Source organism: Cinclus cinclus, chromosome 6, assembly GCF_963662255.1.
Source record: "Cinclus cinclus chromosome 6, bCinCin1.1, whole genome shotgun sequence".
Taxonomy (NCBI): domain Eukaryota; kingdom Metazoa; phylum Chordata; class Aves; order Passeriformes; family Cinclidae; genus Cinclus; species Cinclus cinclus.
The window spans coordinates 40,898,286-40,925,459 of record NC_085051.1 but is presented as its reverse complement, the minus strand read 5'-3'; the positions used below and the strand labels follow the sequence as shown (position 1 = coordinate 40,925,459).

General features: G+C 52.5%; 2 protein-coding genes across 2 annotated transcripts; one reads left to right on the top strand and one right to left on the bottom strand.

The window, feature by feature from the left end:
- Positions 1–5,048: 5,048 nt before the first annotated feature.
- NGB (neuroglobin) lies at positions 5,049–9,522 on the top strand. The gene is made up of 4 exons (XM_062495683.1): positions 5,049–5,155; positions 6,516–6,627; positions 8,118–8,237; positions 9,376–9,522. Exons 1-4 carry the CDS (start codon positions 5,049–5,051, stop codon positions 9,520–9,522), a joined length of 486 nt encoding a protein of 161 aa, XP_062351667.1.
- Positions 9,523–15,483: 5,961 nt separating this feature from the next.
- TMEM63C (transmembrane protein 63C) lies at positions 15,484–26,834 on the bottom strand. The gene is made up of 22 exons (XM_062494587.1): positions 26,637–26,834; positions 26,231–26,310; positions 25,118–25,205; positions 23,203–23,240; positions 22,629–22,771; positions 22,278–22,329; positions 21,727–21,835; positions 21,235–21,308; positions 21,050–21,130; positions 20,794–20,914; positions 20,544–20,677; positions 20,203–20,325; positions 19,506–19,659; positions 18,853–18,959; positions 17,952–18,038; positions 17,369–17,434; positions 17,082–17,244; positions 16,748–16,853; positions 16,385–16,552; positions 15,989–16,104; positions 15,778–15,849; positions 15,484–15,696 (listed from the first exon to the last, which is right to left on the bottom strand). The coding sequence occupies exons 1-22, from the start codon at positions 26,832–26,834 to the stop codon at positions 15,484–15,486; spliced, it is 2,493 nt and encodes an 830-aa protein (XP_062350571.1).
- Between the last annotated feature and the right edge of the window lie 340 nt (positions 26,835–27,174).

Sequence of the window (27,174 nt, the reverse complement as noted above, 5' to 3'; positions counted from 1 at the left end):
CTGTAATGGCTTAGGTGAGGAGGGGAAGGTCTCAAGCCAGAAGTGTCCCACATATAGAAGGAATAATACATGGGGTTTGCTTTGAGACCAGATGGCTGAGTGCAAAGCTGAAATGTGGGAAAGCTGGCACATCCCTCACATGAAGGAATGGGTGCAGTAAAAGACAAAATATTTGTTTTAATGAATCGTATTAAAAACGCTGTTCCTGGAGATAAGCACTGTAGGTCAAATGTTTATAAGAGATGGCCTAACACTAATCAATAGTATCAATTTAAATTGCAAGGAGGGAGAGAACAAAGAGAGGTGAGATCAGAGAGAAGACGATCAATGACCACCTGAGAGACCAGCAGTGCTTCTGAAACAAAAAGTCCAGGGGGAAAACTACAGAGGAGACTACACAGTGAATTAAGCATTCTTTTAGAAGCTTTTGCCATGATGTTGCAGCAGCTGAAGGATGAGCCTGTCCAGAAGTATAAGGACAATTGGAGGAAGATCCAAGACCATGTGCATCATCCCTAGGTAGGACAGCAGCCAGGTAACTGTGCTAACACAATGCTTGCCAAGTTGCCAGGCATATTAGCTAGAGCACCATGTTGAGCTAATGAGGCTGGAGAGCTTTTTGCTTGCATCCCACCAGCTTTGCACACACCTCCATAACTGTGTCTTATGACCAAATTCAGCTTGTGTGTCAAGACTGACACGGTCTTGAACTCTTCGAACTCACTTTGGTAGAGTGACTTACAAAAGGCGGATGTTGCTTCTTGGAAGGTCAGCCTGCTGGTGTTGGGTTATCATTGTGCTAGGGAGCCCAAGGAATAACATCTGGGGTGAGGTCTGAGCATCTGCAAGTTCCAGACCTGGTCCAACAACAGCTCAGTGTGATCCTCTTTGACTTTTCTCACCACTTCATATCTGGTCATCCTAGGACTGTTTTCACCCGCCTGTACAAACATTTCCTAGCTGTCCACAGAATATTCAAGATAAACCTGGGGATGTCTAGCAAACTGAATTCAAAAGAAGTTTTCATTTTATTTTACTGTTGAATCCTCCCTCTGCTAATCCCTCTCCCCTTAGCCCAGATCCCCATCAGTGAGGGTGGTAGTGCTGCCTTGCTCTCTCCACAGTCATGGTGACAGCAAGCAAGCTCTGCAGCTCATTTAATCATTTTATGGACAAGATTATTACCTCCTGCATCACTCTTGATTTTTGTTATGCACCAGTATTTCGTGGCTTGCTTTGCTACTGAGCTGTGCTGCACCATGGCAAGAGGGGGTAGCTTGAGAAGAATTCTGGGAATATTGCATGATTTCTGCACCCACCTGAGGATGGTATGGGAGTCTGGGAAAAAGAGAATCTGTCATAATCTGTGGTTTTGAGACTGGGGACAAGGGGGAGCAAAGGAGATTAGTCAAGACCAGGAGTCTGTATCCTAAGTGAGCAGGGAGCCTGAGGCAGATAGATCAGAGTGTCATTATTCATGAAGTTTCACAGATATAGAATTGGAAATAAGCAGGAGTTCAAAGGGAGACATGAGTTTGTTAGTGCAGCAGCTGGGGTGAAAACTGACAGTGCCACAGCAGCATTGGCACAGCAGTCATCCCTGGGCCAGGCCAGATGGGGCCTCCCTGGACAGGGAGGGTTGTTCTCTGGGTGCTGTGAGCCCTGAGAGCTGGGCTGGAGACTGGCATTTGCAAGCTTACTCCTAGTTCTCTCACAATGTTTTATGAGATTGGGCAACTTTCTTTCCATGTGAGTAAACTGAGGCACTGAACAAGTTTTACTGTTGCTTGGCAAGAAAACTTAAGAGTGTTGGTACTGTAATTTGAAGTGGATATAGGTTACAATAATGAAATCCACTGCAAACTAAAAACATTATAAATTTGTGTTCTTCCCAAAGTACAAAAGAGCATTATCATCCTCTTTGCAGATCAGTGAATTTCTCCAAAATCCTCCCTCCCTTTTCTTCAAGTGGTCTAGAGATGATTTTGGAGCACTCTGTGCTGCTGACCTGGTAGTTCTTCACTCATGAGAGCTCCAGGGACGGTCTTGCAGAAATCAAAGAGCAGCTCAGAAAAGAGCTGAACCTACCAGGTTTGGTACATGGAGCCAAGAGAGCTGGGAACCATCACAGGAAACCCTCAGAGCATGGAAACTTGCAGTGCTCAACCTCTTGCTGAGATTCTCATGCTTGAAGGCTCACAAAACATTTGGAATAAGAAGAGAGGTTTTCTTGTTTGCTTCCTTGTACTTTAAATCCTCTCTGGACTCAACATGTGCTCTCAGCACCTCAGTGCTGTGACAGCAAGAGGAGCTCTGACAGCCACATAACTGCAAGGAACAAGCTGCTTCGCACACAGGCAAGAGCACAGTCTCTCTCAAACCCTCAGTCTTTTAAATCATTTGAATGGTGGTTTGAATGTTTCTTATCCCTGAGCTGTTCCTGTCTTCCATCTCAAGTCCCTCCTTGCAGCTCCTTCTTCCTGTTTTGGAAGACCGTCACAGGGGGGAAAATGCTGGGTTTATTAAGAGAGTGGAGATGTATCAGTGCCAGAAGGCAGCAAAGGGATGGATTCACTGTTCAGACAGTCAGGGACGATGGAGAAACTGCTCCTGAGTGTATCCTTCCTAGAAGGAGCTGTTGTTGGGGGCCAGGGAAGAGTTCTTGGACTCTGCTGTGTGTCATACCCATGTAGGTTTTGGGTACCAACAGGTGGGTGGGGATATGGCCAGACCATTGCTCCTTTCATCAGCTGAGTCATTCCTATTTTCCATGGAAAGCGTATCAGGCTCAGCACTCTCATTGCTGCCCCTATAGCTGGTCTATTCTGACACTTGTGCCTTACCTGTGAGTGTTCAGCTGCTACTTGCAGCACAGAGGTGCAGGGGGAACATTTTTGGACAAGAGCCACCATTTTCTTTTGCCACCACAGCTTCACTGCTGTTGTCTGGGACACCCTTACTATCAGGAACAATGGCTGAACCTGTACTTTGTTGTTGCCCTGGGATAGGGTTGCTGATATGGTCCCTTACGTGGATAGGAGTAAAGGTGTCCCACATCCCAACGAATCTTCAGGAATTGATCACTCTTAACTACAACTTGCTTTTGTGGAGTTTCTCTTCCTTCACTATTAGCCAGGTCTGAATGTATTCAAAATGTTGTTAGGCAAATAATCAGCCTTGGTTGATGCTTTGACTGCACATGTGTGCTTCAACTCTGCTTCTCAGTGCCCTGTGGCCTGGGATGACTCTCCATGCTCCTTTCCAGTACCCTGGCAGCGCACCACTGCCTATCTGCTCTACCCTTTATTGTTAGCAGGGCCAGGCTGAACTGTCCAGCCAGGCTCTGGTGAAGCTCCATGTCCGCGTGGTTGTGACAGCGGGCTGAAATGTCAGAGCACGTTGCACCGATGACAAAGGATGATACTTCATGCTCGTTGCTGCTTCGCTCGATCAGCCACAAGAGAGCTAAAGGTTAATATTTGCGTTGGCGCTGCCGGGCTGGTCTTCTCCGCCCTGCTGGGATTAACCCTGTATTTCCTGCTGCTCTCCCAGCTGCCCTTTCAGGCTGCTTCAGTGGTTATCATGGCAGTGACTTATCATTATCCCCCGGTGTGAATATGCCCTTTGAAACCACACAGTTAAGATGCTATTTTATCTGACTCCTTAGTCCCATCTGACAGTTCAATTTATTTTATTTTATTTTATTTTTAGTTTCCGGGACTCTTGCTTCAAGTGCCCACCTTTAGGGCAGGGTTCTTCAGCTTCCTTTAATGCATGTGGAGGTTTTCCTATGCAGCATCTTGTCTGGTCTGCACTGAGAAGGCGAGGTCTCAAAATCCTGGGAAAACAGGTAATTTATTCTGGCACTTGCAGAGTCATCTTGGGTGGCTTCCTGCTGTCACGGCAGTCAGTGCTGTCACTCCAGCTCTATAGGAGAAAGGCCCCTGGAAGACAAGCTGGGGCTGAGAACACAACACTGAGCCTTTGAACTTGTCTCCTCCCAGGGAATGTTTTCAATTCCCCCACAAGAAGAGCCTCCTTTCTGTCTACACTGAGTAAATGTGCCCCTGGGATGGGTCGGAGGCTTCTGTCTTTTCTTCTGATTACCAGAAATAAGTCTGATGTAGAGAAGCAGAACTTGTAATAAGATCAGCACAATTATTATTTTGGTGCAGACTGTGATGGTTTCAGTAATAGTTGCACTTTTTGTATTGCTCTCATCTTTCTGAAAACCTTAACTTTCCTGACTTCCCTTGCGCTGCTTGAGACCTCATTTGCCTTTTCTTGTTTTGTTTCCTCTGTGCTGTGTAAATCCTGGGGGCAAATTAAGCAGCGTCTGAACAGCGAAGAGAATCTGTGCATTCTGAACACATTTGACAAAGATGTCATGTCTTCTCATCTGTTATTAACAACTTTGCCTGCTTCCGCTGGCATAATTAGCCTTAAATTAGACACGTACCTTGCAGTGTCTAGACTGCGTCTGCCTGTGGAGATAGTAGGTGGCTGCGTGATATCCAGTTTCGGTGGAAGAAACCAAGAGCAAGAGGATGCTGTGGAGCAGCTCTGAGGCCCTCCCAAGCAAAGTTACGCTCAAAGGGAGCCGTGCTGATGTTGAGCGAAGGTAGCCAGGTCCCGGTGGTCTCCTCGCTGGCGCGGCTCTGCCCCGCTGCTTCACTTGTAAAATCAGGACGACGGGAAATGTCAACCGTGAACCCGATGAACTTTCTGCTCTGCCCCGCGGGCCCGGGCCAGGGAAGTTTGGGCATTTCGAATTTCTTTTTTTTCCCTTCCATCCCTCCTTCCTTCCTTCTCCCGAGTGGGAAATACTCGGTGAGATCTTCCTTCCCCGGCGGGGCAGGCGCGGGTGGAGCGGTGCGGGCGGGCGGAGCGCGGTGCGGCCGTGCCGGGGGCGGACCCCGGGGGGCGCGGGGGCAGCGCCGGAGCTCCCCCGGAGGAGCGAGGGGCGGGCGGCCGCAGCTCGCCGGCCCCTCCGCCCGCGGAGCCGCGGTACCAGAGCCTCGCCTCGGGGCAGGGCCCCCGCCCCCGCCATGGAGAGCGGGATGCCGCTGTCGGGCGGGCAGCGAGCGCTGATCCGGGAGAGCTGGCAGCGGGTGAGCGGCAGCCCCGTGCAGCACGGCCTCGTCCTCTTCAGCAGGTGAGCGGCGCGATGAGGCCACCGGCACCCCAGTCCCGGCCGCCCGTACCGACCCTCGCGGGAGGGATGGACGGGCTCCCCTTCTTGGAAAGAAACGCTTCCCTGTGCTTGGCGATGGCTCCCGGCCCGTCCCCCTCCCCTGGCCTCTCTCCCCTCCCGTGGCTGGCGGTCCGCCGGGAGCCGAAGCCGCTCTGCCGCCAAGCCGTGGGGCAGGTGCCGTGGGGCAGGTGCCGTGGGGCAGGGCTGGGCCTCGCTCCGCGCTGCTGCCCTGCCTTCCCCATCCTTCGCGAGTGAGAACCTTGCCACGCGGAGACGGAGAGAGAGAGAAGCGGCGGACAGGTTTTGTTCTTTTCTGCCCACTGATCCCCTGTCTTGTCACCGCGACTTCTGCTCTTCGAAGGGCTGTGTGACCACTTGGCTCTGGGGAGTGTGTGGAAGGGGCCGCCCGAATATTCCCTGATCAGGGAAGTGCTGTGCAGCCCCGAGCGCAGACCTGGCCGTCAGGGAGGGATTCAGTCGCAGGGCAGAAGAAATGGTGTGCCGGGTGGAATGGCTGATACCCAGCTTCTTGCCTGTCCTCAGCAGATTAATGTATCAATTATGTGAAGAGAAAAAAGGAAAAATCAATGAAAAGTCGTTTAAAAAGGGCAGTTGGAGAGTTGATGAGCGGCTTCTGGAGCGAGAGGAATCTGATTCTCCCAGAGCAGGACTAGAGCAGTGACAACAATGTAGGGGAGAAGGGTGCAGTAGTTTAATGAGCAGGATGAGAAGAGACTGTCTTGCCTGAGTTACCGGTGACCTGTTATATCTGCCCGGGTGGCTGCTCTTGAGTCCCCTATGTGCCTGACATACACTGGCAAGGGGGGATGTGGCAGGAGGAGAGGAAATGGGAGCTGGTGATGGTGTCAGGGAGTGGGGTATCCAGCTGAGTTTGTACACGTGCCCCTTGGTACAGATGGTTGCTGGAGCTTGGAGGTCTTCCCTGATTTGGGAGCTTTTGGGTCCAAGGGGATCAAAAAGTGGGAATGGGAATAGTTGAGACAACAGCTGAGACTTGGAGGAGAAGGGCCAGACTGGGAGGAACTCCTGAGGGTTGGGACTAGTTCTCAGGGGCCATGAATATGTATCCAAGAGCTGGGGTTACGGGCTAGTGAAACAGAACATTTTTTTGTCTAAAGGTAATCTGGATTGCCCCAAATTAAAACTTTTCAGAACTTTCAGATCTTTTACAGATGGGGAGAAATCAGTAGGTGGGAAGGGAGGCAGAAGTGGGCCATGGGTGTGCTGCTGATGGGGTGAGTGGGACTTTAAGTAAAGCTGAGGAAGTGAGAAGATGGGGTGTTCTTTCTTGCTGTTGCAGGCTGTTTGACTTGGATCCTGACCTGCTGCCTCTTTTCCAGTACAACTGCAAGCAGTTTGCCAGCCCTCAGGAGTGCCTCTCTGCCCCTGAGTTCCTGGATCACATCAGGAAGGTGAGAGAGGGGCTGTGGCGTAGCTGGAGCACAGCTCCCATGGCGGAAGAAACTCTTAGGCAATGATTTTGGACTGTGGTGTGGCTGACCAGGGAACGCGTGGGAAGTCTCCTCCTGAGATGGTAACTGCACGGTGTTACGCGTGCTATTAGAAGGCCAGGACAAAGTGTCCTACAACAGTGGGGAGGGCATGACAATGCAGGTTATAATGGCTAAGAGGCACCATGCTGATTTCCATGCCCTCATCTGAGAGTGAATTGCTTCCTGTGAAAGCTGAACGAAACCTTCTGCTGTGGAGGTACCTCAGGGAGCTCGCCTGTGTCGAGATAAGGACTGTTCTCTGCTTGGCCACATGCTGACCAGGAGGTGGCACAGGTACCTGGGCTACCCGGGACCCACTGCTGTGGAGAGGTTGTTGGTGCAACTGCAGAGACCTCTCTGAGAGCCTGCAAGGCAGTGCTGCAGTAGACATTCCCCTCCCCCCAAACACAGAAAGGAGCTCTGCTGAGGAGAGACTCATACATGCCCAGTACACCTGGTGCAGCAGAAAACCTTTGCTTAACCCTGAAGAGAAGCCACACTGGGACAGGGCACAGCCTTGGCTTGCAGATGCCTTCATAAACTGCCTGGCTGCATCTTTAAAAGTTTGGTGCTTTGCTTGCTTGTCTTTATTCCTTCTTAAGAGGCTGTTCCAGGACTGAGCTCCTCTGATGTAAGGTTTTTGTTATTTTCCAGCCTCTCTTTATTGACAAAGTTAAGATTATTGCCTTGAGCTGAAATAGTTCTTTGCTCTCGTTGGAGATAAATTGCCTGTTGAAATTGCAGAACACAATTCTATCACCTCTTGGCTTTGCCAAGATAATCATGCGCTGGCTTTAATCTCTTCTTCTAATTTGTTGTGTCTGTTCCCTTCATCCTTCTTTAAATCTTTCTGTCCTGTTTCCATTTGACTATTAATGTTCCTGGGAGACTATGGTATGTGTTTTACCAGACCAGGTCAAGAGACCTGGCTGTACTCTTCATCCCAACTCTTCAAAATACCTTGGCTGATCTTAGAATTGGAGTGGCCTTATTCACAATTTCTCTGTTTTGGCAACTTCTAATTGGAAACGCTAGTTCTGGCAACTTCTGGGGCTCCCTTACAGTTTTCCTGGGATCCAAGGAGTTGTAATGACTGTATCAGCATTAGGCCTTAACCTGCAACTGCTCTTCTGTAGGGCTGTTTATCCCCTCTGGGATAGGGTGGTCAGCAGTGCTACTTGCTGTGCAGCTCTGGTAGTGTCCCATGGAAGGACGTGGTGTGTGCTGCTGCCAGCCTCGCTGATGTGACACATGGATTACAGTAGAGCAAAGGAAAGCTCAGAGGGCATCTGGGCTGGGAGGGGGTCAGGCTAACAAGGCTGAAGTAGAGGATTAGACACTTCATTTCCTCTGGAAGGGAAGCTGAACCTTTCTGTTAATGCCATTCTGCCTTTCTGCTCCTGCGCTAGGTGATGCTGGTGATTGATGCTGCTGTGAGCCACCTGGAGAACTTATCCTGCCTGGAAGAGTATCTCTGCAACCTTGGCAAGAAGCATCAGGCAGTGGGTGTGAAGGTTGAGTCTTTCTCGGTGAGCTGTTCTCTCTTGTCTTGCTGTGGCTGTATTTGTTCACCCCTGCCTGCAACCCTCAGCTGTCCCCATCCTTCCCCTGGGTTCAGCTGTCTGGAGAGAAAGCTGCTGGCTCAGGGCATCCTGTCCAAGGTGCTGATACCAATGTAGTGACACTGACCCGATGAGGGAAACCTTTGAGCTCCCCTGGCTTTCTGCTCTTGCCCAGTAAGTCCAGGCAGAAAGGATAGATGACAGCAAAGCATGTCCACTGAAGAGGATTGTGGTTTAGGACACTGCAGTCTCTCCTGTGCCACAGGGCTGCAGGCTCAGCCTTTGCCCTGGATCCTTTGCATCTATTTCTCTGGGCAAACCTCACCACACCTGGAAAAGGGGGCATCCATCTCTCTGTGTTTGCACTGGAATGGGGTTGCTGCACCTTGGCCCCTGCTTCCTCCATGCCAGTAACACCTAAGCATCTTCCGTATTAAACCCCTGTTTACTCTTCTCCTGCTATCAAGCATGGACAGAAATGCAGTGGGGAAGGGCAGGTTGAAGAAAAGTTTTGTAATCCACACATGGCTCATTCCTGATATTGCTAGTTTTGTTCTCTTCAGAGGGAGCAGGGTCCCTTTTGTTTGGGGTAGTGATCCTCACCAGCCCTGCACTCAGTGTGGGGGTGCTCCTGCATGGAGTTGCTCACAGCTCTGTGAGAAAGAAGTGCCTTGTGGAGAAGCCTGAAGCACTGAGACATGCCCTAAGCATCCAGTGTGGAGTCTGATCCACTCTCCTGAGATAAGGGCATTGCTCAGCTCTACTGCTCCACTGTTATGCCAAGGGATAGGGCCAGCTACCTGCACCTGGGAGCCACAGAAATTGGTGGTGTATCTCTTCCCTGGTATGTGCATGTCAGTGTCAGCCCTCGCTCCCTGACTTCCACTCCCCACTCACCAGTGGTGAGGGCTAGCATAGGGCAGGGGAAGAGGATGACATGGGCTGGTTTTGGGCCCCCTCTGATGAGCCAGGGACTGGGGCCCAGTAGATGGAAGAGGAGCAGCTGCCCTGCAATTGGAGAAGCCAAAAAAGGTGGCAAAATGAGAACAAGAGACTGCATGTCATCCTCTGGTGCTGAGCTTGACACCTCCCTTTTGGTTTATAGACTGTCGGCGAGTCCTTGCTGTACATGCTGGAGAAATGCCTTGGTACCGCCTTCAGCCCAGAGGTGCAGGAAGCTTGGAGCAAACTCTACAATGCTGTGGTGAAAGCCATGCAACGTGGCTGGGAGACCCTCCCAGAAGGGGACTAGATCCTGCCAGCCATCCCTATCCCTGACCATGCAGCAGTCCTGAGCACGGGGAGTCTCACGCCACACTCGCTGCCTCTCCCCACCTCTGTCTTTCTGTGTGCACCAGCCCATGGCTGCCTCTGCCACTCACATGTGCTGTGGGGTTCTCACGTGGTTCTACCCTGCTTCAACACGAGCATGTCTCTGCCTTTGCTAAGGGCTGGCAGGACGTGTCCCTGCAGCAAAGCCTGGCAGTGCCACAGCACAGGTATGCCACCCTGCCCCAAGTTCCTTCAGGAACACCAACACCCAGGCACCTACTCCAGGTTTTAGCTTGCTCATCTTCCCTCCTCTTGCTACCCATCCTCTGTAGGTGAGAGCTGGCATAGGCCTCTTGGGATTAATTGCCCAAAATCCTATTTGCTGTGCTTTGCCTGCCAGGTCTGACACTGCTGGGTCCTCCTGTGCTGCTGTACCTGGTTCAGCTGTGACAGTGACAGATTTGGCTCCATCCAGGTCAAAAAGCAGCAAGAGAATGAGGCTGGTCACACCATGTGGTTGTCCTCCAACCTTGCAGAGAATTTTCCCCCTTTCTCTTCATCAATATATCACTACCAGTTGGTTAATCCTGGTGCTTCTGCCTTGCCTTTGACCTGGATGGAATCCCTGGCTTTTCCCTGTGTCAGGTTGGCCACAACCCAGTAGGTTTCCTAGGGATGATTCAGGCAGTGTTGCCACTTAATCCCAAGGTGAAACTACTTTTGGCAGGGTTAGGCTGCCAGCTGAAAGGCTTTGTGTTGATTTGGCCTGCTGGTTTAACCTTAGAGCCATCTGAAATGCAGCAGTAGCAATGTCTGTTTACTGCTTTGTTTTAATGAAAATAAAGTAAATCCAAGGAAAGACGTCTTAAAATAAAAATGAAGGTAGAAATTGTGCCATAGCAACAGCTTCCAGAAAGAGCCAGAGGAAGCACAGCATTCTGGATGTTGTCAGAATCTGGAGAGCTTCCCAACTGCTCAGAGTGCCCATCTGCAGAGTTCCTCACCCTCACAGGAATGAGGAGATAGCATCTGCCAGAAGAAATCCCAGAAAACTGCTGAGAGGCAGCACCTGAGGGCTCTGTGAAGGGGCTGAACTTGAGCACTTTGAGGAAGAGTTCATCTTTATGGGGAAGTCACTATGGAACAAGCACTAGCCACCACTAGCCCCAGAGCAAGGACACAGAGCAATTACTCAGTTACAGGCAGCACCCTTTTTTCTTTTTGTTTTACTTCTTCTTCGGGACAGGAGGAGCCTAGTGTTGAGGTCTGAGATGGTCCTGTTCTGAGGACACATTCCTCCTATTCTCAGATGCCCTCCACTCTGGGGCAAGAGAAAGCTGCCTGCTCAATGTAACTGAGCTCTCCTAGGCCCATGCCATGGAGGGGATGATGGGGAGCCCTGTGAGATGGTTCTCTACTGCCCTGCCACCAGGCCTGATGGTAGCCATGGGCTTCCAGAAAGCAAGAAGCCCTCCAGCTGTGTTTGGGAGGCAAGCCAACAGGTGTTGTAAAAGAGGCAGTGAACATCCCCATGTTCCTTGTCCTCCCTATGGTACCATGTTCTGCCTCTGCAGCCCTGCAGTGTGGTGGTGTGCATCCTGGCCTATGGCTCTCTCCATCAGCTGGGTCAGGTGAAGTTCTTCCTATTCTTGCACCCAGCAGCGAGGGATGGAGAAGCTGGGGCTGGGGCAAGACACTGGCTTTGATGGCATGGTATGGGGCAGGAAAGTTTGGGAATGGGGATGTCCTCTTTGCAACCCTGTTATGAAACATCATCCTTCAGCATCATGGGAGTGGGTCACCTTCTGGCTCCATGTGACAAGTAGGCAGCTGTGTGATGGTGTTACTGCCCAAACCATCCCTGCTCCCTCTAGCTTTCCCAGCTCCTTGACTTCTGCTCTTCTGTGCCAAATTTTATGTAACTCCCAAGAGAACTGATTTATTCTTTGTGCCTCTTATACCCAGCTGTACTGTTTATTAAAAAACAACAGTGAGTCTTAGCTGGTTTTGATGCCTTGTGTTTATTTTAATACAAAAGGCCCAAGCAAACCAGAAAGAGAGGATGACAGAGAGGGGTTACTGGTTTCTTGTTGATTCTAGCTTTAAAGATATTGGTCACTGGAAGCACTTGTGTAGTACAGCTTGACCAACATGAGAAGGCATCCATCATCAAAAGTGTGCTGGGAGCTTTTGTGCCTGGCAATTGAATGGGTGAGCAGTGGAGGAGCTAACAGAGACACCCTGCTACTGATTGCTCAGACCCTTCAAGTATAATAATCTCTAATGGAATCAGAATTTTAAGCAATCAGACTAAAAATCCCTTTTCTGTTGTTTGGCCACTACTTTGTTTTTTGACATAGCATTGGCCCACGTGTTGCTGGTCATCTGGTGCTGGTCACCTGCAGCAGCAGAGGATGGCCTCATAATAAAGTTCTGTCTGGCTCCATGGAGCATCATCCACCCTGCCAGCTGGATTGCAGAGTCATTCCAGCAGCCCTGCCCAGGGAGCAGCTGGTGAGGATGCAGGAGGTTCTGTTTTCTAGCATGTTCTAGCTTTGACATGATGGGTTTCCAGCCCTGTGAGAGCTGGCCACTTGGTGCTGAAGCATGGTGCCTAGAGTGGGGAAGCCAGCTCAGGGTCTGTAATAGCATCTTCCAAAGGCTGCAAATCCCAGCCCTGGCACAAGAGAGAAGGGAAAACATCCTGGGGGAGCCATGCTGCTCATTTAGGATGGGCTGTGAAGAGCAAGGAAAGCAGCAGAGATCTGAATGCAAAGAAATACCCCCTTTGGGTCATTGATAAAATAAGTTTTCCAGCTCTTCCTGGCCTCAGGACTGGTGGTGGGAGCCCAGACCTGGCACTGCAAGGAAGGGCCAGTATGGCAGCCTCCAGCAGCACTCCCATCTTTGATTCCTGTGCCAGCAGGGAGGTTTTACACAGCTCTCACAAGCTGCCCTTTTGCTGTGGCTGCTGTCCAGTGAGGATGCTCCTGTCAGTGCCTGCCACCAGCCAAGACAGTGGGAGTCTCCCTGCGATTGCTGTGAGGGATTCTGAGTGTGCAGGCTACAATCAGGGAACGGGTTCCTGAGCGGGTTTCCAGGCAGAGGTGCAGTGTGATGGAGCTAACACCCCCCCAGGGTGTCATCATACCCCTAGGCTATGATGAGCTTCCAGTGTGAGGGCCTTGCTCCCAGCCAGAGCTCCTGCCAGCTCCCCAGCACAGCAATGCCTTGTATTAACTCTATTTACCACTCATTATAAACTGGGGGGGGGCTCTGTAGGGGCAAGGGATAGGTTTTAAATTTTCAGTTTTTCACCTAAAGGGTAGCCCTCCCCATGCCTTCTGCCCTGTGCCATAAACCAGCATGGCTGGGCTCACCCTGGGGAAGCTGTGGAGGAGCCAGCATGAGGAACCTGCTGAAACCAGAGGCAAATAATTCAAGTAGGAATTCAGGTAAAAACAGTGTGCATTTTGGGAGGGAGGAAGGCAGAAAAGAGCACTGTCCTCTCAAAATCTAGAGAAGGACTTCCAAAAGAGTGTTCACCCCCCTTCCCTGGGACTTGCTGGTGAGTAGTTCAGCTTTGGGAACACCTGCTCCATCCTCAGATGGGACGGGTTCCTCCTGCCCCTCACCCTTGCTGTGGTTCCTGCTACCTTCAAGCAGCATCTACACCTTCTGTGGTGTTCTGAGCCAGCTCTGCCAATGGAGTGACTGCTGACAGAAGGTGGGCAAGAAAGGCACACCACTGTCCTAGGACTGCAACCCATCTCCAATGGAGGGATGCATGGTGCCAAGGGCTGTGTCAATCTGTCTGGGACACAGCGAGGTACTCTTGCACTCCTGAAACTTTGCTGCTTCTGCCCACTGGTTGGGGTTTGTTTTTATGGGGACCATAGTGGGCAGTCTGGAGGCAGGGATGTGTCCAAACAGTCTCCTTGCCACTGAAGCCTCTGCAGGACATCCCCAGGCAGGGTCAAAAGCAGCCCACAGGTAGGAAAAGGCTCCAGTGGCAAGGGTTCCTCCTAAATCGGTGCCAGGAAAGACGCATGGGGGTGACAACGCCAGGCAGCAGCTGGGTGAAGTCATTTTATTCAAGGCACAGTCATAGCAATAAATCACGAGAAGGTACAGACCTCTGGCACATTCCTACAGTGGGGCAGCCAAGGGCAATCAGACCAGCAGCCCGAGCTCCCAAGGACACAGTGCCACTAGCAGGCACTTGCTTCTACCCTCAGAGGGCCAGCATCCCCATGCCCTGCCTGGGGCTGCCCCTGGAGTAGGCAGTGAGGGGAGCAGCTGAGCTGTGGGCAGCCACGGGGGCACCTGGGGAGAAGGCCAAAAACCCCACAGGGAACTTTTTTGGGATTGGGAGAGTGTGTCTTAGCTCCAGGCTCCCTCGAGGCAACCCCTTTGTGGCTAGTGTGCCACAGCCACCGCCCAAGCATGCAGGAGCATGGGTGGGACAGGGGCCTGGGGACTGCCAGACGGCTGAGCTGAGATCCACCAGCCCCACAGGAATGTCATAAGGGCCCCCTTGATGCTCTTACTGCTGGGATGCCTTTAAATCTCCCCCCAGCCCAGAACTGGCACACTACCCTTCCTCCCAGTGGCGCTACCAATGCTAATCAATGCTATAGCTGAGCATCTGCCTTCACACAACAGCACTCCCCCTGTCAGCAGCCCTGGTGCTGGCAGAGCTACACTTTCTTCCCTTCCCTGGGACGGTGGCAACTGTAGTTGCTCTGAAGCTAGCAGGAGAATCAGGGACAGGAAAATCAGGGCTGAATGAGGAGTCAGTCAGCATGCCCAGGTGGCTATGGTGGGAGCTGAGCAGGATGAGGATAAGCTGTCATTCCCAGGAGCCACCACAGTTACTCTGGATGAGCTGGAAAACTCCAGGGATGCTGTCTGGGCAGGTAATGGTGCATTTACACTAATCACAGCAGGACTCACACTCGAGAGGTGGTGTGACTACTGGGGGAGCACCCCACAGCTGTAGCTTGTGGACAAGGGCAGGCAGGATCTGGTGGACCAGGACATTAAAGTCCAGGTCCTGCCAGTGTCCACCTGTCCTCCCTGTTCTGTTGCATTAAGACAGAGCTATTCTGGGTCCCATGGGCAGCCCCAGTGAGAGCATGAGCCTGATGGTGTGCTGCCAGGGAAGAGGAGTGACACGGAGCTGTCCTTAAAACCATTAAACACACTAGTCTCTTGACCTCCTACTTCTCCCCAGGAGCACAGGCATTGTGCAGCAAGATGAAGGGATGGGGTGAGAGGTCGAAGAAGAGCTGGGCTTGCATTTGATGCCTGCCTTGGTGCAGGGCTGCTGGTGCTCATGTAGGGGCTCTGGTAGCAGATGTAGGGACACTCACCTCCTCCACCAAAGCACACGCATGTCAGCAGACCCTGCTAAAATGGGCAAAGCAGGGGCAGGTAGCAGCCTGCAGGCCAGCAGCAGGGAAGGCAGCAGGACAGCTGCCTGAGCAGTGTGTGGATGGGATGAGATGTAAGGGTTAGGGGTGGCTGTCCCCTGCCACTGAGGACCCAGAGGACAGCATGGTGGCAGGCACATTCATCTGGACTGTCTGGGCTGCTTCTTCCTCTCAGAGAAGCCAGGGCCTTCTTCCTGCCCCTAAAAGCATGGCCTCTCAGAGAGACCCTCTCCCTGTACTGCTGCACCCCCTCTTCCCCACTGTGTGCTGGAAGAGGCATGTGGGAACAGGGGGACACTAGGGGGCTCAGCCAGTGCAGGCAGTGGGAGGGACCATCAGAGCCTCCTGCCACTGCCCATGCAATGGGGTCTCTCCCTCACATCAGTCCTGTCATCCCCTGCCCCGTTAGCAAGGTGGTGCCCACCAGTGCAGGGACGGTTCCTTCCTGTCCCACAGCATGTCCTCTGCTCTCAGCACAGTCTGTTCTCAGCCTGTGGCAGGGATGTTCACTGGTAGCGAGCCTGGCTCTCTATCACAGGGCCGCTCCTGTACTCGCCCTCCACTGTCTCCAGCTCTGTCTCGAAGCTCTGCAACCCCCCATCCTCCCCATCCTCCGTTGGCTCCAGGTGGTTGCCCATGGTGCCATAGGACTGGTGTGCTGGAGAGGCTGCCGGTGTCAGGCTCAGCTCTGGCTCCTGCAGGACAGTGGCCACAAAGAGCTGCCCCGGGGGGCAGTGGGCCATCAGGACCCAGGGGAGCAAGAGAAAGTGGCCACAGAAGAGCTGTGGAGGGGTACTCACATTGGAGTTAGGGGTGGAGGAAACACTGCTCCGCTCTACGTCATTGAAGGCGCCCTCAGACTGGTCTGACATCTGAGGAGAAGGAGGCCGAGAGGAAATCATGGCTTGGAGGGCCCAGCTTTGGCTAGGGACAGCCAGGTGCTATCTCAGATTCCCCAAGGAGGGGATGCACTGGGATGAAGGAACAGAGCACGTGGCTGTCTGTGTTTACCTGGTAGCTAGAGGGTTTCCGTGGCTGCAGCTTCTTCAGGCAGAGGCCAAAGAAGGAGAAGATAATGCAGGAAAGGAGGACCACAAAGGTAAAGAGGGTGACAGGCCGGGTGGGACCTAGAGCACAGAGACACTGGGGCAGCACATAAGCCTCCAAGAACCTGCTGCCTGTCCAACTGAGCCCCAGGCTGGTGCCTGCTTTGGGTTTTACAACCTCTCAACCCCCTTCCCAAAATACAAGCTGACACCACCTTCATCTGCCAGATCTTCACAGCGCATTACCCCTTACCACCCTCCCTGCCATTCCTAACTCAAGGGTGACACCAGTGGCTCGTCACCCCCAAGCATCAGACACAACCCTCAGCTGTGGCAGGGCGCAGCCCTGAGCTCTCCCTACCGAGGCGTAGGACAGAGAAGAAGAGTAGCCAGAACATGCAGAGGATGGGGGCCACCACCACCTGGCTGATGGCAGCAACGTGGAGGCGCTGGTTCAGTTTGGTGGGGATGTACACGTAGTAAATGTTGTACCGGTCAACCATGTGCTTGAGCAGCATGTACAGCAGCCCTGGTTGGACAAGAGAAGCCATTTGGGTGGAGGGCAGTGGGGACAGCCAGGCCCTAGGGACAGCAGGGCAGGCCCTGGGGATGATGCCCAAGGGTGCCCCCCTGTACAGGAAGCCTGCACTCCCATGCTGCTGGTGGTGGCTGGGACAGGTTGTTCTTGGCATAGCTGGGACCATGGGCGTGGGATCATACTCACCAAAAGGGACGATGATGGGGCAGGTGATGCTGTACGTCATGACAACAGAGAAGATACAGCAGGTCCAGGCGTACTCTAGTCCAAACTGGAACTGGTATGCTTGGCTCTGGGACAAAATCAACAGTGTAATTGCTGCCTCGGTTACTGCAAAGCCTGCATTTGCCTTTGCACCCTGGCCCACAGGACTGCCTCACCCCCACTATTCCCCAGGGGGCCTAAAGAAGTCCCCACAAGCATCCCCACAGAACCACAACTGGAAACAACAGTTTCCAGTGAGTGCATCTCAGCTGTACTGGGGGGTCATAAAGGCTCACAGGGGACCAGAGCCACATACCCGCTTGACATGGAGCCGCTCGGGCTCAGATTTGGCAAAGCAGAGGCGAGCAGTGTAGACAAGGAGGCCTGGGATGCGCAGCAGCTCCATGGCTGTCCCAATCAGGCTGGAGGTGACTACATAGTTGACGAAGAAGGCGCCATTATCTGGGAGGAAAACGCACCTGCCCCAGGGACAGAGAGGTGAGACAGTGAGAGGATTCTCAGGCAGGAGCTGCAAGAGCTGCTGGCTGTGGACAACAGGTGCTCCCGCTTGCCTGGGAAGTTTGGGAGCTTCCTGCTACTCACTGGAACTTGATCTCAGCCTCATCCAGAAAGTGGGTGTCGAAGAGCCAGCGGAAAAACAGGTCCAGGCTGGAGGGGACAGAAGAGCAGCTCAGATAGAGAGAGAGCTACAGAGCGATGTGAGAGACACCCAGCAGGCATGTGCTTTTCCCTGTCCTGAGTGGGCAGGACCCTCTGCACTCTACACTGCCAGACCAGCCCCTTCTGCCACATGAGACCACTGTGGAGTGTGTGCTCGCCTCCTGGATGGCCAGGATTGCTGTAGCTGTAGCTATGCAGATACCTGACCAGGTCTTTTTAGGGTCTGCTGAAACCAAGCAGCAGCTGATCACTCCCACCAGCCCCCTTGGGTCAGCTGTGGCAGTCTGGTAAACTGCTCTGCCCTGGTCCTCTGAAGGGAAGGTTTCCATCTGTAACCACGTGTGAGTAGCTCAGCACTGTTAAAGTGTTTTCCTCTCCAGAGATCACTGTGTTTTGGTGGCAATGGGATCTTAGCCCTTTGGGGTTGGGTTGCCGGGGTGAGAGGCCTGGGTATGATCCAGGCAGCTTGTGAACTGGGAGAGCAGCATGGCAGGGTGGTCCCTACCTGCTCAGACCCAGCGAGGGCAGGATGATAACCATGAACACCAGGAAGAAGAAGCACTTGTGCATGGTAATCTGATTTTCACTTGACCTGCAGAGAGGGAAGACAAGAAAAGAACATTGCACTTTTTTTGGTTAAGAGCAGCAGGTGGAATGAGGGGCTGGGCTTGGTCTCACTTTTCACAAAGGAGTTACTCCCTGCCTCACAAAGCTGGGTGCATTTGATCTGTGCATCCACTGGGGCCTTGCAAAGCCTCTCCCAGACTAGGGTGTGCCACCCTGAAGAATCTGCTGTATTGAAAGCTCTTGTACTCCCAACATCTCAACTCCTTCATCTTTGCCCTCTTCTACCATCCCTGCTGGTATAGACACCCAATAAGAGGTAGATGGGCATCTAGTGTGAGTTCACAATCTCCTGTTTCCCCCAGAAAAAGGAAGGGAGGTGGTGACAAAGCTCCTGCAAGGACTTATCAGACCAGGCACAGGGCTTGGGGCTGATGGAGGGTCAAGACAGAGAGAGCACATTGTAGGAGCTGGGCGGCTTCCTCTAATTTAAGCGTCCTGAACCCATACCTCTGCCCTGGAGGGCTGGAAGCATGCCTGGGGTGGCCCTGCTGCTGCTAGTCCACCATCACACCATACCTCTTACAAACTTCTTCAGATCCATCTTAAAACCACCTGACTTTGTCAATAGCCTGAAAGTGTTCACGACTACAGGAAGCAAATGGCTCCTTTGTGCATGGACTTGGGGCTCTTTCTATGGAGAGAAACACCCAGGAGGCTCTGGTCCCCTGTGGGGGTCTACTGCTCACTGCCTACCTCCCTGCAGGTTGGGTTTCCCTTCCACTGCAGTTCCTCCCATCTGTGGCAGCCCTGGGGGACTGCAAGGCCAGCCTACTACCTACCTTGTCCAGTGAGACTCGAAGAATGCTGAGTAGTAGACAAGGAAGGGCAAGAAGACGGAGAAGGCCCAGAGCAGCAGCGTGGGAAAAAACTGGGTGATGATGGGGTTCTGCAGGAAGAGAGATACCAAACACCCCCTCAGCAACCCACCACAGCACAGCTATGCTGGAGACAGCGCACGATGGTGCATGTAGCAGGTGGGCTGGAGCATCCCCTCTCTGAGCAGGGGCATTTGATTCAAGGGATAAGAACTTGAGGCCAGCCAAAGGCACTACAGCCATGTTCTGAGCCCCAGTGCCCACCCAAAAGCTCACAGCTCAATGAGCAAGAAGGAGCTGTGCTGTTGGCAGCTCCTAACATCTCCTGAACTCTTTCCAGACCTTTCTTCTTGAATGCACAGTAACCTGCCTGCTTCCATGGACACCAGCACCAAAGCTCAGGTGCTGCCCCAGGGCTCTGCCACTGGAAACACAAGGAAAAGGAAATGGATAGCAAGTACAGACATGACATCATCAATGACCTATTTTCTCATCAATGCCCATCCTAGTGATGTGGCTCGTCTTCTTAGGATAGTGTAGAGCAGGTGCCCTGCCCAATCACAGATAAGCCTGGAAATGATGAGCTTTCAGGGAAATTGGCATGGGTTAGGTACTACCTTGAGGCTCTCCACAGGGTGTGTGACATTAAACATGTCCATAGTGTTGACAATGATGGCTGGCGTTGTGAGGAAGAAGAGAAGGACGAACAGGCAGATATTAAGCAGAATGAATCGCACCCACCATGATGTGCCACGGACTGATAAATTCTCCCTGTAAGAGGAAAATACAACTTGGATATGATAAGGAGGAAAAGCCCTGTGTCCTGGGCCTCCCAGTATAGTTTCATGAAGCTCTGCCTCTTGCTATCTGCACCAACCATCCTGGCAGACATTGTTCTGAGCTCGCTCTCTTCCCCTTTCCATGCTGCTTTGCTGTCACATGCAGATCCCCCTGGACCCTTGGGAGTGCCACAGCAGAGGGCCATACCACCAGAAGGCTTTGGAATCAGGCCAGAGAAATCAGAGTCTGGCAATCACCCCCAATCTCAGCTAGCTGGGTCCTGCTACACTTGAGGTGATCACCCCAATCACCCCTGCTGACTTCTGCTATGGCAATAGGAGGAATTCTCAGCCCCCACCACCCTGGGAAAGTGTCCTACGGATAGAGACACAGGTTCCCTACAGATATGTGGGCTCCCTATAGCTATGAGCATAGGATCCTTATAGCTATGTACATGGGCTCCTTATAGTTATGGACATGGGCTTCCCCATATCTGCTTGTTCCCCCTCCCTCCCTCCTGCCATAGGGGTTCACCAGATGATGTCGCTGGGTGCAGGGGCATAGCGAACACCCCAGTGGTGTGACTTGACCACAGTGGTGACAGAGGACTGCTGGGGGTGCTTGCGGCAGTGGATGTGGCTGTAGTCCTTCAAAATCCTGCAGGAAGAGGGAGCCAGGGGTCAGGTCTCACTTCTCATGAGACACTTCCTGCGGCGCTAACAGGGCAGCCATCTCCACAGATGGCAAAGGCATAGAAGAGACCGACCCATTGCCTGGTTTAGGTTGGAAAAGCTGGCAAGGTGCCCCAGTTCCCTGGCAGTGGTGGCAAACAGGCTGAGGGACATCCCCGTGGCTGTTGCATGAGGGGCACTCACACAGCTGTCATCCGCTCATCCTGGAAGGTGACAAAGGCCATATCAAGCCGCTTGAGTGTGATGCGGTTGCGCTCTGCATTGAACTCATCTGTGAGCTTCTCCTCCAGCTCCCCGTAGTACTGCTCAGCATCCACCTGTGGGAGCAGCCAGGGTTGTGCTGTGCACCAGGCTGGGGCACGGGCAAGCTGCCTTGCTCTTCCTTGCCCACGGTGCAGGTGTGCTGCCTGCAGCCCTGCCCGCACCCTCTTACCTCATCAAAGCCACAGAAGCGGCAGCAGAAGATACGGGCGCAGGGGTGAGTTTTGATCATGATTTTCCCCTCCTTCTGTGCCTTGGTGGTGAAGTAAAGCCGCCCCTTCATGGCTTTGCGCCTGCCAGGAAGCCGGTAGCAAAGGTCATTTGGGAAGTACAGACATACAGCCATCAACCCAGACTGGGTGCCTTGAAGTGGTGGGCAGGAGCAGTACACCCTCCCACAGAGGAAATGTGGACGTGCATGCACTCACCTCTCTGCATCCAGCTTCATCAGCTTGCGCACGTCGAAGCAGAACTGGACATTGGTGACAGTGCAGCTGGGATAAGCCTCGCTGCAAGCACAGGAGCATGGTGGCACCAGGAGCCAAGGGACAGGGACAGTCCCTGCTATCAGCCTGCCACTCACTCAGCAAGGCTGTGGCACATGGCTACTCACTGGAAATGCTTGATGATAAGTGAAGGGTCTGTGATCTCCCTGGGGATGTGGGTAACCATCAGTGTCCGGGCAACCTGGGGCAAGAGAAGAGGCAAAAGGATCTGCAGGATGTATCTACAGGATATAATACTGTCACCCTGTCTACCCAGCAGTGAGCTGGGGCACCAATTGCCACCCCAGAGGCAAGTCAGCACAGACTTCCTCAATGCCCAGTCCCAAATGCTGAGGGCACAGTCAGATAATGCCATACACCACACAGATGGATACAGCAGAGCTTCAGTCTCAAGAGATGAGATAGCAAGAGAGAGAGATTTGCCTCCAGGCTGTCACTTTATCCAGAAGCTGGTGATAATCAGCCATACCTTCCCCTGCCAGCCCAGTTCTAGGTTGTTCCTAAAGACCTCTCTACCTACTGGGACCAGCATTTGTGCGAAGCAAGAGGTTGTCCATAAGCACTGAACAAGGCAGGGATGAGAAAGGGTGGTTTCTCACCTTCTCATTCTCTCTGTATTCCAGGTGGACCGAGTGGTGAGCCATGCAAAGGATGGTGAAGATGAAATATATGAGGGCAAAGATGCTGTGCAGCCACAGGAGACGGTCTCTGGAAGAGAGGAAGTGTGGATCAATGAGCACTGTGGTGAGCATGTGGGACCAGCCTGGCACTCAGCGTCTCACCCATGGTCACCCCTTCCACCTAGCAGGACCTCCCTATGCCAGCTGTCAGACACTCACCCCAGGAACTAGAGGGGACGCACCCAGGCTGTTGACTGAGATACTACAGAAATGAGGCCTTACAACATCCCCAAGAGCACTTCTGCCAGCAGTAGGGTGCAATGAGTGGTGCCACTGGGTTGGCTGCCCTGACTGTGCTCAAGTAGTACAGAGAGACAGAAGAGCTACTGTGAGTGGTGTGCTGCTCACATGGACCTATCCCTGTCCCTGTCCCCAGCACAGGGCTGTGATGAGTTCTGTGCCTAGGTGCTCCCAGCAGTACCCACCACAGCAGCAGCACACATATCCCCCCAGCCTGTGGTTGCACCTACTGAGTTGGAATGTTGGCAATGGTTGTCCGGCCAAAGTGGGTGGGATTGTGTCCTGCAGAGGAAGAGGAGAAGAAGAAGGTTAAGGGAACCCAGTGTAGTGTGCATATCCACATTGAAGTTATTCACTCTGGTCTTTGCTCCCTTCTTTTCCATCTCCTGGGTCCCCACTGCCCTGAATTTCCCAGCCTCTAATGCTCCTCTGTCACCCAGCTGACGGTGGGCTCCTGCTCACATGGGGGCTTCTGAGAGAGGGCTTTTTTTGCCTTCTGTCCCAGAGGCACAGAGCTGGCCCAAAGGCTTGGAAGCTTGCATGGCACTCCTGAGTCATCCTGTGACTAGGGAAGCACCTACCCAGGAGGTCCCCTGAGAAGTTGACAGGCAGGATGACAGCCACGGAGAGCACGCAAACCAGAATCAGCAGGACCAGGAGGTGCCGCTGGAAGGAGAGGTAGGTGGTGGCATCGATTCCACACTTGCTCTGAATTTCCTCATCCCTGGAGAGAGGCAGGTGGGGGTCAGCTCTGGTGGTTCCTTCCCACCACCTCCCACCATGAGGACACTGGCTTGCTCCAGTCTCCCACAGCCCACACCAACACATGGCATCCTGACTGTGGCACAAAGGATTTGAGCACAGAGGGAATGAGGGACCCAAGCAGCCCTCCAGCTGCCATCTCATTGCAGGACTGGTTCCTATCAGGAGAGGTTGAAGCCCTTTTCTTTAGGGATCTGGCCCCTAGCATCTAGGGACCAGGAGGAAATGCAGAGGTGAGCTCACAGCTCTCTCTTCAGAGTGGGTGTTTTAAGAGGGCTCTCCTCTGCCACTGGTTCCAGCAGATCCTGGTGATGGGCCACCACCTGTGGGCACCAGCTCCCCATGGGTGGGCAGCAATAGGGCATGACCATAATGCCAAGGACACACACTTACTTCATCTGGTAGATAGAAAGGAGCCAGGAGCAGAATCCCTGGAAGGAAAAATAGTCAGGATGAGACAAGGGCAACCATCCAACCACCCCCACCTCCTTGGTGAGGGACCAGGTCACAATATATTCTGGGGAAACATGCAGAGGTGGTGCAGTGCCTATGGCCAGGGGACTGAGCAAATGGAGGCAGTGCCCAAGACAGCTCAGCAATGCTCAGCCCAGTGGCAAAGGCAGTTGCCTCAGGAGAAGCAAGGAAAACTCCAAAGAGCTGATGGGAAGCTGAGCACAACCTCTCTTCCAGGTGGTAAAAGCCCTGAGGACCATGTGACCTTCCTGAAAGTAGTGATAAGAGAATTTGTGTGAGTGGGAACAAGGAGTCTGCTGGGGCAGGGGTCTAAAGGGCAGGGAAGTTTCTCTACAAACTTCAACCATCCTGATGGATGTCAGATGCATATTTTTGGCTGCAGAAGGACTAGCAGAGGAAGCTGAGGTCACGCATTAACTCACTGCTCCAGGGGTGACTTGCTGGACCTCAGCTTCCTCGGAATATTAAGGAGCACCACTGTAACAGGCTCCTGCTTCCAGAGCTCTCTTCTCTTCCCCTTCCATGACAGTCCCTAACATTGAATGCATTTTTTTATCACTATGAAGTGCAGAGGTGGCACTGCTGTAGAGTGCTACGGGACAACCTAAGTTCTTGTGCACTAACTAGCTTATTCCCTGTCACTGTGTATGCACATAGATTTTCAGATTTTCCCCTGGTGAAAGAGGTTACAAAACACCTAGGCAGATTTGACATCCACAAGGGGCCCTGACAGATGGACACCACAGCAAGGCAGCTCATGATTATCTTTGAAAGATCCTTAAAGATCAGGAAAGGTGCCTGAGGACGGGAAGAAAGCACCATCCACTGGAACAGATTGCCCGAGAGGTTGCGGAGTCTCCTTCACTGGAGATACTCAAGATACAATCCTATGCCATGTGCTCTAGGATGGCTCTGCTTGAACAAGGAGGTTGGACCACATCGGCTCCTTTCAACTCTAACCATTCTTTGATTTTGCGATTCTGGTCTTTTAATGCTTTCTACAAATTTCTCCTCAAAACTGCTCTTCTCCCATCTTAGTGTATTTTACATCTAACCTGGCAGAGTTGAGATTTTCCTCATTTGTGAACAGTTTGACTTTTTAAAGGATGTCTTCTTACTTCTAATAATCTCCTTTAATCTGCTCTTTAGTGTGCTGGCTTTCCCTGTAGTCTTTCTCACTTATTTTTTGATGAGCAATATACATTTGCCAAGAGCATCTGGTACAGAGCCTTTAAACAGGCCTCCTGCCACCTGCAAGAATTTTGCTTCTTTTGCTTCTTTCCTACCTAGATTTTTTAATAAGACATGACATTTTTTCACAGTTGTACCAATGACTGATTTTTGAGCTTTTGCTGACAAAAAAGAAATTGAAAGAAGCAGCAAAATATGTCTGTCTGTGTTTGTTTCCAGCAAAGCCTGGTGTGGTAAAGAGAAACAAAACATTACTTTAAAGATTCATCATGATGGCAGAGGAGGAAATGTGGCATGGGGGACTTTATCCTGAGGGGTGGGAAAGATCCTTGCAGGCATGCAGCCAGACTCTGGCCATAATCTAAGTCTACTAGATCCCCACAACTCCAAGGACAGCTGTGAAGTTGTGAGATACTTGCTGACAGCAGCATCCCCTCCAAACTGCCATTTAAAATAGATGCCTCAAAGAATCCAGAACAAAAAACCCTCCATCTTCCAGGAGTTCCCCACTGTTGAAGGGTGTTGAGCAGGAGATTTAATTTCTCACGCTTAGCTTCTGACCTTGGTTTCTGATTAAGAACAGGACAGGCTGTCCAGGAGAAGCCCAGCCCAGGTTCCCACCGCCACAGCCACTGGCACTCACCACATCCTTGTTGTCAGCATCCAGAGGGCTGCTCTCTGACGGGGACTTTTCCTTCTCACTCTGCTCTCCATAGAAAAGCGATGTCAAGCTTTGCAGTGAGGGGAGGAGCGGAGGGGTGAGGCAGAAGAGAAGCAGCAGATACGAGAGGATAAGCACCCTTGGAGAAGTCTCTCCTAGGACAGCAACCCAAGAAATGTCTCCCTCCCCTCCCTGCATCCTACACTGAGGCTGGAACAGTGATTACAGCTGGACTTGGGACAAAGAGGTTGCATCTTCTTGCCTCCTCACCAACAAGTCTCCCCAGCTTCTTTGTGGCCCTGACCCATGATGGGTTCATGGAGATGTAGTCTTAGCTCCATTACAAGCGACTGTTGAACCAGATATTTTCTATTCCACTGTTTTCAGATGTCTCAAATGGATTTACAGTAAAAAGGAATGTAATCAGAGCTTGAATTTTAAATCTTGATTGCCCTTTGATTTCACTGGAAGGGAAAGCATCATGTATTCATTGCCAGACTCAACTCCAGATTCAGAGGCCAAGAGGAACTGGAGGGGAGAAGGCAGAAGAGGAACTTTAGCAGAGCTTATTCCTGTGGACTGCCCAGCCTTGCACAGAACCCCTCCTGTGTGCACCAGCTTGTGCAAAGAAAGATGCTTTGGTGCCCAAGGTGAGCTGTGCTCTGGCAGGTAAGCTGCTGTGGGCAGCACAACCCACCTGGAAATATGGTCTGGACTCTACTTTTACCAGAACACTGCTTATGCCCTCTCCACCAGCCAGCCCTGCTCATCCCAAGAGGGTGGCAGGAGAAGAGGCACCGGCACACCTGCCACTGAAAAACAGCTCTTTGCCCTTCCCAGAACAGTGCCTGCAACGGCACCAAGAACACTTTGACCAAATACTAGAGGGAATGAAAGCTGGCCTGGGCTTTCCCTGTCCCTGCAGCAGATGGTGGCTGTGTCTCCATGGGAAAGGGGGGCACCAGGCCATTTCCAGTGGGAAGGAGGGACAGGAACACCTGCTGAACTCTGTGTCATGCCGCAGTGCTGGCCTTCCTTCCGGCCCTCTTGAAGAGAATGGAGCCATCACCTGCAGCAGCTCTGAATCCTCCTCACCTATCATTATCCATCAGAAGTGCCAGGCGCCCATAGTCCCAAGCTGCTTTCCGAAGACATGAGAAGACCAGAAGGAGAAGCTGGAAGAACAAGAAAGAAAAGTGTTTAGCTGCAAGGTCTCGCCCCACGGGATCTTCTCATATCCCTTCTTTCTGCTTTCTCACTCATGAGCCCAAGCTCGTGCAAAACTCTTCCTCCAAACTGTTCCTGCTGTGTGACCTCACCACTACTGCCCAAGTGTCTTTTGCTGCCCACAATGATGTGGGCAAAGCTCTTGGACTCCTGCACCCATCCCTGTTCCCCAGTCAGCCAGGTGCACTGCTGCACAGGCTGCACTGGTCCGTGGCTGTCAGTGCACACGGGGGCTGCAGAGCCCATAGAAATGGCTCCCTCCTGGCCCGCTCACCAGCCAGAGGATGAAGTTGATAGCCAGCACAGTGGGCACGCCTCCGAAGGGCAGCCCCTCCAGGACAGTGCTGCGGGAGCGGGCGCTGAAGCACTGCTCCTCTGTGCTGTTCACCGGAGTGTCCAGGAAGATGAGCACATCCAGAGAGGTGAGGCCAGCACCATCAGGTGCTGGCTCCATCGAGTACATGCTTTCCATCGGCACCGTTGTGGGGTCTCACTCTGCAACAGAGATGGCAGGAGTGTGGATGGAGAAGCCTTTGCTTGAAAAGGGGCCATAGCTCTTCCAGCTCTCTTCCATCAAGGTCTGAGGAGCTCACTAAAGGTAGGGAAGGGAAAGGACTGTCCAGTGATCTCAGAGCCTCCCCAGTCCCAGTCTCTCTCAGGAAGAGCTTGTTGGACACAAAGCAGAGTGTGTTGCTGAAGAAATCTCACAGCTGCTTCCTGCCCTTTCCCCACCCCATTAAACCCCATTCTGTTTGGTTGTCTCTGTCATACCTGAAGCAGGTCTCTCACCACCTCTGCCCCTCAGTCCTGGA

What these genes read in the sequence shown, in the direction of transcription:
- NGB (XM_062495683.1), top strand. Translation starts at nt 5,049, where the DNA reads ATGGAGAGCGGGATGCCGCTGTCGGGCGGGCAGCGAGCGCTGATCCGG. An exon ending in TCCTGGATCACATCAGGAAG is followed by an intron (nt 6,628 to 8,117) that starts GTGAGAGAGGGG and finishes CTCCTGCGCTAG; the next exon opens with GTGATGCTGGTGATTGATGC. An exon ending in TGAAGGTTGAGTCTTTCTCG is followed by an intron (nt 8,238 to 9,375) that starts GTGAGCTGTTCT and finishes TTTGGTTTATAG; the next exon opens with ACTGTCGGCGAGTCCTTGCT.
- TMEM63C (XM_062494587.1), bottom strand. Translation starts at nt 26,834, where the DNA reads ATGGAAAGCATGTACTCGATGGAGCCAGCACCTGATGGTGCTGGCCTC. An exon ending in CTTCTGATGGATAATGATAG is followed by an intron (nt 25,206 to 26,230) that starts GTGAGGAGGATT and finishes CTCACTGCAAAG; the next exon opens with CTTGACATCGCTTTTCTATG. An exon ending in CTTATCATCAAGCATTTCCA is followed by an intron (nt 21,131 to 21,234) that starts GTGAGTAGCCAT and finishes CTGTGCTTGCAG; the next exon opens with CGAGGCTTATCCCAGCTGCA.